Source organism: Vicugna pacos, chromosome 19 (genome assembly GCF_048564905.1).
Source record: "Vicugna pacos chromosome 19, VicPac4, whole genome shotgun sequence".
Lineage (NCBI taxonomy): Eukaryota > Metazoa > Chordata > Mammalia > Artiodactyla > Camelidae > Vicugna > Vicugna pacos.
In genome coordinates this window covers 23,396,261-23,411,266 of record NC_133005.1, presented here as the reverse complement: position 1 = coordinate 23,411,266, position 15,006 = coordinate 23,396,261, and the positions used below count along the sequence as shown (strand labels likewise).

Below are 15,006 nucleotides of genomic sequence, written 5' to 3'. Positions count from 1 at the left end.
CTGCTCTGCATGAGTGTGGGTGATGATAAGCCATGTTTCACCTGGGGGAAAGCTCATTACTATGCAGAGAGGAGTGTGACAGAGGTTAGGATCATAGGATCTCTTTGAAGAGCCAAATGGGGTTTTAAAGGCTTCTGGTGGAACTCACTGTGCTTCCTCCTCAGTAGTCACCTGGATCACTACCTTGACAGCATAGTAGAGCTGTGATCACTGTGATTATGGATGAGGAATATAATCTTAGAGCTGCAACGTGAAACTTTACCCTCCTGTCTTCTTGCATTATACCCATTCTTTTTCATCTCACGCTTAAGTTTAAGCTAAGACTAAGGTGGGAAATAACCTTTCCCTGCTTAGGGTCTGGAGGAGAAAAAGCATCTTCATTGTACGAGAGCCCACAATGTGCCAAGCAAATTGATGTACAATGTCCCTAAACAAAAGAATTAACTATGATAACGTGATTAAAGCTGGGGAAACTGGAGTGAAACATATTTAGGGTCACATCTAGGTTTGCTCATCACTGCTTTAACTCATCATGTGATATCTACCTAATTTCTTTTAATTGGTAATACAGGTATAATCATACGCCCACCTCCAAAAATCACTCTAAAAATTAAAATAGGTTAAGACACGTAGAACTCCACAGTATCTGGTTCCTGTGAAGCTCTTAGACTTACAGGCTTAGTGAGGTATGTTACTCCCACTTAAAATATGAGACATCTGAGATTCAACACAATCACAAATTGAAGGCATTCTGGCCTGCTTTCAAGGTCAGAACGTCTCTAACCCATCTCATGCTAATCTTGAAGATGTCCTCAAAGCTGACTTCTACTTCTTTACCTTGAAATTTTCCATAGCCATGTAAGTCTCGAGAATGATCTCTGCAAACCATGCACAATAATATGGATTCCAGAAGGAGAAAAGAGAGAAAGGGAACAGAAAGTTTATTTAAAGAAATGTCTGAGAATTCCCCAAACCTGGAGAGAGACGTGGACATCCAAAATTCATGAAGTTAACAAGTACCCCTATTATCTCAATGGAAAAAGATCTTATCCATAATATATTATAATGAAACAACCAAAAATCAAAGATAAATAAAGAAAATTAATGGCAGCCAAGGATAAAAGAGTATAACCTACAAAGGAATCCCCATTAAGCTATTAGCAGATTTCTCAGCAGAAACCCTACAGGCCAGGAGTCAGTGAAATGAATTAAGTGTTGAAAGATAAAATTTTCCAGCCAATAATAGTCTATCCAGCAAAGCCATCTTTCAGATATAAAGGAGAAATAAGGACTTTCTCAGGCAAACAAAAGCTGAGGGAATTCATTACCACTAGATCTGCCTTGAGAGAAATGCTGATGGGAGTTCTTCAAGCTGAAATGAAAAGACACAAATCAATAACATAAAAACATATGAAAGTTTACAACACTGGTAAAGGTGAAATATATATACAGGCATATCTCTTTTTATCTCATTTCATTTTATTGCACTTCAAGGATTTTGCTTTTTTTTTTTAACCAATTGAAGGTTTGTAGCAACCCTGCATTTTCAAATGACGGTTAGCATTTCTTAGCAATAAAATACTTTTAATTAAGGTATGTACATTGTCTTTTTATTTTCTTTTAATTTTTTTAAATTTTTTTACATTGTCTTTTTAGACATAATGCTGTTGCATACTTAATAGGCCACAGTATATTTTAAAGATAACTTTTTTATGCACTGAGAAACTAAAAAATTAATATGACTTGCTTTATTGACATTTGCTTTATTGTGGTGGTCTGGAACCAAACCCCCAGTATCTCTAAGGTATGCCCATAGTCAGATTTAGGAAACTCTAATTCTATAATAAGATGGTGAATTAACCACTTAACTGTAGTACAAAGGTTAAAGGATAACAGTATTAAAAATAACTATAGCTACTATAATTTGTTAATATATATATATATACACAGCATAAAAAGAGGTAAATGTTGACATCAAAAACATAAAAAGGGGAGGAGAAAAGCGTGAAGACTTCTAGGTGACTACAGATAAGTTTCTATCAGCATACAGTGGACATTTTTATCTGTGAGATGTTTTATGTAAGCCTCATGATAATGACAAAGCAAAAATCTAATGTAGATTCATCAAAGTTTTTCTTAAGGGAAACAAAGCACACTACCACAGAAGGATCATCACAAAGTTAGGCAGAAACGATAGAAAAATAAACAATGGAGATACAAAACAACCAGAAAGCAATCAATAAGACAGCCATAGTAAGTCCTTACATATCAATAATTACTGTAAATGTAAGTAGATTGAATTCAGCAATCAAAAGCACAGAATGGATGGATGGGGAAAAAAAGGAATTGTCAGAGATAATAGAATTGGGACCAAATAAGAATACAGACTCACTAGTGCAACTAATAAACAAATAAATCCTGGATATCTAATAAACAGTATTGTGATTATAGACAACATTACTATATTATAGATACCAAACTTGCTAAGAGACTACATCTTAATTATTCCCACCACAAAAAAGGAATAATAACTATGTGATGTGATAGAGATGCTAGATAATGCTACAATAGCAATCATATTACAGTGTACAAATGTAGTAATCAACATGTTGTATGCCTTAAACTCACACAATGTATGTCAAATTATTTCAATTAAGAAAATAAAATAGTAAAAAAATTCAATGAGAAAATAGGCAAAAGACACGAAGAGATATTATACCAGAGGATATACAGATAGCAAATAAGCACGTGAAAATATTTTCAAATTCATTAGTAAATAGGGAAATGCAAATTAAGATCACAATTATATGTCTTTACACAACTATCAAAACAGTAAAAATGAAATATAGTGACAACCTGCAATACCAGCAAGGAAGAGGAAAAACAGAATCTTTCATCCATTGCTGGTGGCATTGTAACATGGTACAGCCACTCAGACAAATAGTTGGGCGGTTTCTCAAAATAACTAAATATACACTTCCTACACAATCTAGAAATCAACTTCCTGGATATATATCCCAGAGAAATGAAAACATGTCCACACAAAAACCTGCCTGTGATTACTCACAACAGTTTTATATGTAATAGCTAAAGACTACAATAATAGCAGGGAATTTCAATACCCACTAAGACTACAATAATAGTAGGGAATTTCAATACCCACTTTCAGCAATAGATCATCTAGACAGAAAATCAACATGAAAATGTTGAACTTGAACCATGTACTAGACAAACTGGGCCTAATAGACATTTGTAGAACATTGTATCCAACAGAAGCAGAATACACATTCTTCTCTAGTGCACATGGAACATTCTTCATGATGGAATATATGATAGAACACAAAACAAATCTTAGCAAACATAAGACTTAAAATCATATCAAGTATCTTTTTTGAATCATGAAGAAATTTTTTAAAAAATATGAACAGACCAATAATGAGTAAGGAGATTGAATCAGTAATTTAAAACTTTCCCAAAGAGAAAATCCCAGAACCAGACAGCTAAAATGGCAAATTCTACCAAATGTTTAAAGAAGAATTAATGCCAACCTTCTCAAACTCTTCTAAAAAACTGAGTAGGAGAACACTTCCCAACTCATTCTATGAGAATGTCATTACCTTGATACCAAAGCTATACAAGGATACTACAAGAAAAAGAAGCTATAGACTAATAGACCTGATATAGATGCATGAGTTCTCAATAAAATATTAGCAAACTGAATTCAACAACACATTAAAAGGATATACACCATTACCAAGAGAGATTTCTCTCTCAGATGCAAGGATAGTTCAACACATGCCAGTTAATAAATATGATACAGTGCATTAATAGAATGAAAGATAAAAATCCTACAGTCATCTCAATAGGTACAGAAAAAGTATTGACAAAATACAATATCCTTTTATGAATAAAACCCTCAACAAACTGAGTATAGAATGAACAATAGCTTAACATAATAAAGGGCACATACAACACACTCACAGCTAATATCACACTAAATGGTTAAAAAACTGAAAGCTTTTCCTCTACAATCAGGAACAAGACAAGCATACCCACTCTCACCACCCTTACTCAACATAGTACTGGATGTCCTAGCTATAGGGATTAGGCAAGAAAAAGAAAGAAAAAGCACCCAAACTGAAAAGGAAAGAAGTAAAACTGTTATTATTTGCAGATGATATGATCAAGTATATTTTAAAACCCTGAAGATTCCCTAAAAACCTGTCAGAACTAGGCAATAAATTCAGTAAATTTTCAGGATACAAAACCAACACATGTAGATCTGCTGCACTTCTCTACATTAACAACAAATCATCTGAAAAAAAAAATAAACTATCCCATTCACAATAGCATCAAAAATAATAACATATCTAGGAGTAAATTTAATCAATGAAGTGAAAGATGTATGCAACAAAACTGTAAGACTTTGTTGAAAGAAATCAAAGAAGACATAAACAAATGGAAAGATTATCCCACAGTCATGGATTGGAAGAATGGAATAGGATAAAGAGCCCAGAATTAAGTCTCTGCATATATGGTCAACTAATATTCAACAAGAGGGCCAAGAGCACCCACGTGGGAAAGAACAGTCTCTTCAACATGTTGGAAAAACTGGGTATAAACATGCAGAAAATGAAACTGGATCCTTATCTTAGACACTACTCATAAAAATTAACTCAAAATGGATCAAGGACTTAAACACAAGACTTGATACCAGGTTTATACAATGTCAATTATATGTTTCACTTAGGATTGGATCTTGATTTCATACATCTGATCAAAATGGCGTTCATTTTCCTTTGAGGGTTTCCATTCTTCCTTCATTTTTGGCCTTTGCAGATTCTTTCTGTGTCTGACAACTGGGCAATGTGGCAGTAATTTACTTTTTAAATGTATTCAACTTTTTTGGCTATTTTCCCCAAATATATTATTCAGTATATCTATTCTACTACATTTCCACTAATAAAAGTCCACTATACATATGTCTTATTGTCCAATATTGCTTGAATCTTTTTTCAATCCAATGATGAATCTCTGTTATTTGATCAGTGAGTTTAAGCGATGTAAAACTAACAATTACTGGCATATTATGACCTTTTCTTGCCCTCTGATTGTATCTCATCTGTTTCTCATATCTTAGTTTCATTGGATAGATAGTATTTTCTGCTGCTGATATGAATATTATACATGTTTTTATTTAAGTATTTATATATTTATCTTATTTATTAGCGATCTGTCATTACTATTAAGACCCATTCTTATGTTTACCATTATTAACTTACCACCAAAATTCAGAAGTAAAGCTTAAACAGTACAAAGCTCTGTATACTCCTGACTCCTCAGACTTAACTAATTGTCCTTATTTGATGCTTATAGGTAATTCCACAGGTCATTTATAGTGGAAATTCATATTCTCAGAAAGACTATAATGAAACCAATTTCTTGACCAAGGCTTACGCCATGTAAGGGTTTGTAGCAATGGTGAAGACAGGTCCTTGGAACCTCAGAGGTAACGTCTCTTAAATTTGCATTTGCCTCCAATAAGGATTTCTTCCATGTCGATTTTTTTAATGTAAAATATATTCCTACGAAAAACTACTGTACAACCTGAATGAGGGAGATAGTCTTCATCCAAGCCAACTGGCTTTTTGAACACATATCAATGGTTCACAGGGTTGAAATTTTTTGAAAAATGAAGTAAATGGTCTAAGGATAGTCTAGATTAACATATTCCCCTGGTGGAGACGTTTGACTTAGTGAAAATCAGATACTACCTCAGTTTCTCAATTACAGGGCTCACACATGCACACATGCACATGTGCACATACACACTCAAATAATAGAATAAACAAAATAACAAAGATAAAGGAATATTAAATGTGTTAAAAGAAAATTAAAAGATCAAAATAATTTTCTCAACAAACAAGGTACATCTGGTTTTAAAAACACATACTCTTACATTTTTTAAATTGTGTTAAAATACATGTAACAGAAAATTGTCACTTTAACCATTTTTAAGTGTACAATTCAGTGACATTAAACACATTCACAGTGTATAACCATCACTACTATTTGTTCCAAACCTTTTTCATTACCCCAAAAAGAAACTCTGTAGCCATTAAGAATAATTCCCCATTTTCTGCTTCCCTCAGGCCTTGATAACCTCTAATATACTTTGTGTCTCTCTGAATTTGCCTAAACTAGCTGTTTCATATCAGTGGAATCATACAATATTTGTCCTCTTGTGTCTGGCTTATTTTGCTTAGCAGAGTATTTTCAAGATTCATCCATGTTAGAACGTGTAATGAGAATTTTATTTTTTATATCTGAATAATATTCCATTGTATGTATATGTCGCATTTTGTTTATCTATTCATTTGTTGATGGATTTTTGGGTTATTTACATCTTTTAGTTATGCACATCCATGTACAAGTATCTTCTTGCACCCCTGTTTTCAATTTTTTTAGCTACATGCTCAGAAGTGGAATTGCTAAGTCATAGAGTAATTCTATGTTCGACTTTTTGAGAAAGCATCAAACTGTTTTCCATAGCGACTGCTAATTTTTACATTCCAATCAACAATGTATGAAGGCTCTAATTTCGCCACATCCTCATCAACACTTGTTATTTTCATTTTTAAATTTTTAACTATACTAATTAGAGTGAAGTGTTTTCCCATTTTGGTTTTTGCTTTTCATTTCCTTAATAACTAAAGATGTTAAGTATTTTTTGATGCGGTATTGCCCATTTGTAGAACTTCTTTGGAGAAATTTATTTTCAAGTCATTTGCCCATTTTTAAATTGTTTTTTTAATTGTTGTTGAGTTTAGTTCTTTTTATTTTTTTAACATTTTTTATTGATTTATAATCATTTTACAGTGTTGTGTCAAATTCCAGTGTAGGGTACAATTTTTCAGTTATACATGAACATATATATATTTTTGATATTAAACTCATAATACACAAATGATTGGCAAATATTTTCTCCCATTCCTATTGGTGTCTTTTCATTTTCCTGATAATGCTCTTCAATGCACAAGTTTTTAATTCTGCAGAAGCCAAATTTAACTATTTTTCTTTTGTTGCCTCTATTTTGATGTCGTATTTTAAAAAAACCATTGCCAAATCCAAGGTTATAGAGATTCCCCCTGTTTTTTTCTTATAGGAGGGTTACCTCTTAGATTCACCTCTTAGGTTGGGTTTTTGGTGAAATTTGAATTAATATTTGTAAATGGTACAAGTAAGAGTCCAACTTCATTTTTTTGCAAGTGGGTATTCCATTCTCCCAGCACCATTTCTTTGATGAGACTATTCTTTCCCCTTCGAATAGCCTTGGCACCCTTGTCAAAAATCAGTAGACCATAAATGTGAGAGTTTATTTCTAGGCTCTTGATTCTATTCTATTGGTCTACATGTCTATCCTTATGCCAGGACTACATGGTTTTGATTACAGTAGCTTTGCAAACAGTTTTGAAACTGAGAATTATGAGTCATCTAACTTTGTTCTTCAAGGTCGTTTTCCCTTTTTGAGGTTCCTTGAAATTCCACGCAAATTTTAGGATGAGTTTTTAAACTTCTGAGGGAAAAAACACATCATTGGGAATTTGGCAAACTGAATCCATAGATTGCTTTAGGTAGTACTGACATTTGACATTTTAACAATATTGTCTTCTAATTCATGAACACAAATGTCTTTCTACCTATTTAGTTATTCTTCAGCAATGTTTTGGAATTTTCAGAATAAAGTCTTACACCTACTTGGTTAAATTTATTTAAGTATTTTATTCTTTTTGATGTTATTGTAAATGGAATTATTTTCTTAATTTCCTTTGCATATTTTTCATTGCTAATGTGCAGAAATGCAACTGATCTTTATGTGTAAATTCTGTATCCTGCAACTTCGCTGAATTTCTTTATTCGCTCTAACAGTTTTTTTGTGAATTATTTAGGGTTTTCTATACACGATTGTTGTATGTGAATAGAGACAGTCTTGCTTCTTCCTTTCCAATTTGGATGCCTTGTGTTTCTTTTTCTTCCCTAAATGCTCTGGCTAGAACTTGAATACAAGTGTGAAAGCAGGCATTCACGTCTTATTTCTGACTTTAGTAAAAAAGCTTTCACTCTTTCACCTATTAGTATTGTTAGATATGGGTTTTTCATATATGGCCTTTACCATGTTGTGGAAGTTCCTTCTATTCTTAGTTTATTAAGTGTTTTTTTTAAACATGAAAAAGTGCTAGACTGGGTCAAATACTTTTTCTACATCAATTGTGATAGTCATGTGGAGTTACTCATCTTCATTCCATTGATGTGATGCTTTACACTGATTGTATTTTATATGACAAACCTTGTTGCATTCCTGAGGTAAATCTCACTTGATCATGGTGTATAATCATTTTGATATGCTGTCGATTCATTTTGCCAGTATTTTATTAAATATTTCTTCATCTATATTCATGAGGTATATTAGTCTACAATTATCTTTTCTTCAGTGTCTTTGGTTTCAGTATCAGAGTCATGTTGACTTCACCGAATGAGTTAGAAAGTGTTCCCTCCTGTTCATCTTTTCGGAACTGTTTGAGAACTGATGTTAATTCTTTAAATGTAAGTTTAACTGCCTTGTCCAGACTGTTCTTTGTTAGGGGGCTTTTTTTTTTAATTGCAGATTTGATCTTATTTGCTATAGGTCTATTCAGATTTTCTCTTTCTTCTCGAGTCAGTTTTGTTTATTAGTAGGGGTTTGTTTATTTCAACTAGATTATCTAATTTGTTGGCATACAGTTATTCCAGTATTGTTTTATAATCCTTTTTATTTTTATAAAATTATAATAATGTCCTCTTTTTTATTTCTGGCTTTAGTAATTTTGAGATTTCTCTATTTTTTTCTTAGTCAGTCTAGCTAAAGGTTTGTTAATTGTGTTGATTTTTTTCGAAGAAAAAAATTTGGTTTTGCTGACTCCCTCTCTTGTTCTTCCACTCTGTTTCACTTTTGTCTGCTCTCATTCTTACTATATTCTTCCTTCTGCTAGCTGGTGTTAGATTGGGCTTCTTTTCCTACTTCCTTGAGGTGTAGAGATAGATTACTGATTTGAGATTCTTCTTCTTTTTTAATGGAGGCATTTACTGCTATCAACTTTCTTCTGAACACTGCTTCACTACCTCCCATGACTTTTGGTATGTTGTGCTTCATTTTAATTCATTTCTAAGCATTTCCAATTTCCCTTGTGATTTCCCCTTTGATCCATTGGTTAAGACTGTGTTTTAATTTCCACATAGTATGAAGCCCTCTCTTTGTTTTATAACTGGCAGAAAATTACAAAATATCTGTAGCAAGAAATGTAAAGATACCTGTAGTGGAAAAGAAAGGGCCGCAACTAGAAATAATAAAATACACAGAAGAAACAATCTCACTGGCAAAGGCAAATATATAGTAAAGACATATATAATGTATAATGACAGATGGTAACAAAACTTACCACTGTGATCATTTTGTAATGTATAAAAATATTGAAATCACTATGTTGTACACCTGAAACTAGTATAATATTGTAAGTCAGTTGTACTTCAATAACAAATAAGCAAATGACTGAATAGCTTCATAAGTTTTTTAATTAAAAAATAACAATAAAGCTGTCAGATCAAAAAAATAGTTCAAAAAAATAGTTCAGTGATATCTTCCTGTCCTTTTGAAAGTTACTGTGTTACTGCAAATTAATTATCTTCTCAATAGCCCTCCTTCCCAAAGTCTGGTATAAATTCTGCTAAATTCCAAAATGCTGAGTACGTGTGATTTTATTTTCTTTTTGGACATTAAAGAAGAGTTTTGCATCAGGCAGAGTGGATATGGTGCAAATCAGAGTTAGCATATGAAGGCAGAGAATCCTGAAGGCCAGTGTATCCCTGGCAATGTAAACATCTCTGGAATTAGTAGAGGTTTGAAAGACCCCAGGCTTTCCAAAGTAATGCAACTGGTGAAAGTTTGAGACAGTTTTACTACATCTTTCCTATTAAATCAGGAAAATCCCGTATGCTGATATTTGAGTTAAACAATAAAGCTATTTTAATTCTACTGAAGAAAACATTTAGAATGGTATATAACATGTTTCCAGATGTTTTCTTTAGTTAGTAGTAATGCTGCTGGTTATTTCCTTTCTTCTCTTTGTTTCTATATTTCCAGATTCTTGATAATAAGGCACATGTTACACAATATAACTATTTTTAAATACTGTTTTTAATTGACATAAAAGGGAAAATAAAGTAAAAATCTTTCAAACATACTTCCTGGCTGACCCATTTAAATAATCAAATAATTTGCTCTACTAACTTCTCAACTCAATAGAGCTTGGTGAGTAGTTATCCAGAAATTTATTATACTTAAGTTCTTTTATAAGTAATACATTAAAACAATCTGTACTTTTGAAAGTCTCACTGGACTTTGAGGTCCTTAGATTTAACAATAAGTACTGATTAGTGATTTCTTCCTCAATAAGAAACATCATGTTCTTTATTCATCCCATCTTGCTCATGGGAACACCTACCATTTAACCCTAAGAGGATGTGGAAAAGAAGACTCTGCTTTGTGGGATCAATATAGCAGATTTTCCAGGCTTATAGACTTCTGGCAGCAGGGGACATAATAGACATACACATACACATGTGCACACACACATGCAAGCACTCACACGCTGCTGAAGCGGGAGTAGAGACACACCATTTTTTCCCCAAGATGCGCTCTTAATGTTATCTGTGGGATAAAGGAATGTGAGTCTTCTAATCAAGTAGTCAGTGAGGAAGACAGTGCAGATTAGATATAGAATGTTCTCTCCATTGCACAGGCAATACTTTTTGTTAATATAAACTCTTTCATCTTCAAAACTCAAAGATCTATTTTTCAGCCCCACCGCCTCTATATTTCTCTCCCTATCTAGAATAGAATCCATAATTTGCTTCAATAACTCTCTAGCCAATAACTAGGACTCTTTCGTTCCTCTTCTTTTAGTCATTTAAGTCCTTGGGCACACCACAAACCTGGATTAACCCAACCATCTGTTTGTATATTTCTATATTTATATAGACAACTGTTGCTGGTGGCTTTATACAAAAGAACACATTATTACTATTATAAATTTATGGTGATCAATCTCAACTAGTTCGTTTACACTGCCTAGAGGCTATTGTGTTGAACTGTTTACAGCCAGAGGCTGAGTTAGATATCATTAAGCTAATGGTGGTAGATAGTATAGGCCCCAAAAGCTTATTCCATAGATGGAACTAGTGTCCTAGTTGGGGTCTAAAAAGAACTGCCATGATTCAAAAGGATTTCTGGACTGGTCTTGACATGAAAATGACTGAAAGCAATTCAAAAGAAAATCTGTTAATCATCCAGTAATCTTTCAAAAGAGTTATAATACCATAGAAATCAAAGCCTGGGTATCAAAATCATTCACACAGTTTCCTAAACATGCACTAATAGGAAACGTGTTGTTAAAGTAGAAGAATCTCCAGAATTCTCTCCCAATCTCCTCCAAGATATGTCCACGAAGATCAATGGACAGGGAAGTCTTCCCAGAGAGCAGAACAGAAAGAATATAAATGGACTAAAGAATTCTGTACACTGGTAGGAAAGAAACCTTCGCTATTATGGTCCAACATTGCTTTATGCAATGTTATCTGTCTTTTCTCTCCTTTTTTGCTGTTTCTAAATGAAAATTTTATTGTAGTCATCCTATATTCCTCCATCATCGTGTATTGCCTGTCTGTGAGTAAATTAAATTTATCTAGGATGAGGGAATAAAAATCAACTACCATCTATACTGCCTGAAGTGATAGACACAACACCCAGAGACCTAGACTCAGCTGAATGCAATAAATGGAATAAGCTTCATTTATTTTATTACCTTATTCATTCTTGCAAGTGAGTACATGTTTACCTTGGCCTCACCGGGCAGACAGCCAAAGCAGAGAAAGAACAGATTCTACCCACCAGCAGTCTACAACCTACAGAACGGCAGCAGCTGTGATGGCATGCCAACCTACAGGATGGCATCAAATCAACATCTCTGAATTCTATGTGGGGTAAAGTGGGTAACCAAATTTCCTGTGCCTGCCCACACGATACAAAGTCCACAGTTCAGAATTTGGGGGGCACACTTTGTATCATACCATCTGTTCTGGTTCAGTGCATAAGAATCCAAGTCTCTGAAGAAGGTGACATAGTGTGCAATTCACTTTACAAGAGGTTTGCCTGCCACATCCTCTGGAAAGCCTGGCCATGAGGCTTCTCCTCATCATTGCAATTCTGCTGTTCCAGAAGTTCACAGGTAATCCAGAGATTTCCCGGGGCTCACTCAAATCAACAAGGGGTGGATATTTTCAAGAACCCAAGGGAATTTTATAATTCACAGTAGGAAGAGATAGGGTCCTAGGAATAGCTGAAGTCTATGCAATATCATCAGAAATTTTCTCTTCCTGAAGCCTTCTACCATGGTACTATTCTTAAAAAGGAGTGCTCATAAAGCTGAAAAGAGGTCATAATTTCCTCTGGGAAGGATGCATGACAGAAAGACATGAGCCAGATATCTGGGAATGCCCTTATTTCTTTGGATATAGTTTGTACTCTGGCATCAAGCCATATTTTCTTCCACTCCGATATTATATATATGTAATATATATATATTATGTATATATATATATTTATTTATTTAAATCTATTATACTACACTGTGTGAATAGTGGAAGAAGAACAAACTTTGGATTCAGGTTTGAGAAGCATGCCTTCAGTGTGTATTAGTTTGTCAACTTTGGATAAAAGGTGAAGACTCCTTGAGCCTCAGTTTCCTCGTTTGTGGAGATAATGACACCTAGCTCACAGGGGCAGGGGGTTATTAAATGATAGAACACTTGTGAAACATCTAACATAGGGCTTTGCAACATACAAAGGAACTGAAAAATTAGCTTTCTTTTCTCTTTCAAAACCAGATCTCTTATATTTATCCCTTGTTATAGGAATAATGACAGTTTGTCCTTAACCCCTTAAAGTCTTAAGAACCTGGTGTTGGAGGCAGCATCTTTGTTCCCAGTCTTCATCCTCTGGGGTTTACTCCAGAGGATGGTACAAGCCCTGAAGCCAAAATTTGAACATCCTAGCTCTTAGATCATTGAAAATATTTAGGATCACTGAAGGAAAGAATAATATCAAGGTGAAAAGAGGTCTGGAGGAATTCTTGCCTCTGGAGGTAGAAAGAGAATGAGGAGTCATAGAGGACAAAACAAGTCCAAGATTATTATGATGACATAGCAGCTAAAGGAAGATATTCATTGGCAAAAATGTACAATAGTGAGAAGTAATATGAGAGGAAGAATGTTGGGGGGGGGGGAAATATCGACTGGATCAAAAAAAGTCATCCTTGACCATGGTAGCAAGTATGAACCCAAGAGCAGAGTTCCATTCAGACATAAACACATAGTGACAAATTATTGCTTTCTGGGCAGTAGTTAAGAAAGTAGTACCCTGGAAGCATTCAAACAGATGCAGATTTATTGAGTTTCTCAGATGGAACGTAGTTCTATAGCCTGAAATCCAGGATTCAGCGCCTTTATTTTCCCAAATAAGACCTGTGCTCTTGGTGAAGTCCATCAGATGTTGGATGGAAGCCCGAATACTTAGAGGAACAAAATAAGAGTGATCAGTTAAACATAAACACTGAGGTTTACCCTCCTGGAGAATTTTCTGTGGGATATTACTGATACACGCTTTGCGAATCTCCCTACAAACATCCTTTGCCTTCCCCATGACCAAAGTTGCCTTTCAGTCTCAAACACTGACCTTGACCTATTGTTCTTTATGTGCACAGTAACTGACCAACTGAAGAAATGCTGGGGTCAATATATACAAGGATACTGCAAGAAAATATGCAAAACAACAGAAATACGTGAAGTGCTATGTGAAAATGGGAGATATTGTTGCCTCGATATCATGAAACTAGAAGAACGTAAAAAAGTTACAAAACCAACTCGTCCAAAGCCAATGACATATGCGGTCACTTTACCTCAAGATTATTATGGAGATGAACACAATTATGCAAACCCCAAGAAAAAGTCTACATAAAATCAAGCACAACTTTCTGTTAGTCTATTTCTCAACCTATTCTGATAAACTAAAGTGAAGAAGTCCACATCTTCTCCCTTCTGGTTCCTAGATCCCCAGAATGACCTTAAAGGGGATTCCAATAAAGCTCATTGCCAGTTTTCTGATTCATTTGTTCTTTAATCAGAGATCGAACACTCAATATATCAAATGATGAATTGATAAGGACAACTCAGAACCTCCCCCTTGAAAAGAAGATATAACTAGTACCCTGAAAAAAAACTATAACATGGAAGACTGGATGAAGAAACTCAGGAAAGTAGACATGTAATTCAGGAGAGGGAAAGATGAAGCTGTGTATTCAGAAAAATTTGTGAGTGAATCTAGGATTAAAGTGGTGCCTTGTGAAATGTGTAGGATTTCAACAGGTGTTAGCAGAGAAGGCAATTTGAATGAACAGAATAAAATCAACAAATGGAAGGAAATTAGAAAACACAGGACATTTTAGGAGACTACAGATGTACTTTGTTTGGCGTAAGAATAGAGTACCCAAAGTTAAACTATGGGGAAGTCTAATTTCTTTAGTTCTAAATGTAAGACCAGATACTATAAAACTCCTAGAGGAAAACTCAGGCAGAACACTCTTTGACATAAATCACAGCAATAGTTTTTGAACCAGCTCCTAGAGTAATGGAAATAAAAGCAAAAATAAACAAATGGATCTATTAAAAGCTTTTGCACAGCTAAGGATACCAGCAACAAAATGAACAGAAAACCTGTAGAATGGGAGAAAATATTTGCAAATGATGCAACTGACAAGGGACTAATTTCCAAAATATACAAACAGCTCGTACAGCTTAATGTCAAACAACAAGCAACCCAATAAAAAAATGAGCAGAAGACCTAAATAGACATCTCTC

The 15,006-nt window shown here is 34.2% G+C and overlaps 1 protein-coding gene and 1 long non-coding RNA gene across 2 annotated transcripts in view; one reads left to right on the top strand and one right to left on the bottom strand.

The window, feature by feature from the left end:
• The window catches only part of LOC102531197 (uncharacterized), a 142,497-nt gene that overhangs the window by 88,441 nt on the left and 39,050 nt on the right, over positions 1-15,006 (bottom strand). The gene's annotated exons all lie outside the window — the stretch shown is intronic.
• On the top strand, positions 12,272-14,107 carry DEFB127 (defensin beta 127). The gene is made up of 2 exons (XM_006202752.1): positions 12,272-12,320; positions 13,854-14,107. Exons 1-2 carry the CDS (start codon positions 12,272-12,274, stop codon positions 14,105-14,107), a joined length of 303 nt encoding a protein of 100 aa, XP_006202814.1.

Coding starts and splice junctions, on each gene's coding strand:
- DEFB127 (XM_006202752.1), top strand. CDS start 12,272: ATGAGGCTTCTCCTCATCATTGCAATTCTGCTGTTCCAGAAGTTCACA. Junction 12,321..13,853: donor GCTGTTCCAGAAGTTCACAG/GTAATCCAGAGA, acceptor TTATGTGCACAG/TAACTGACCAACTGAAGAAA.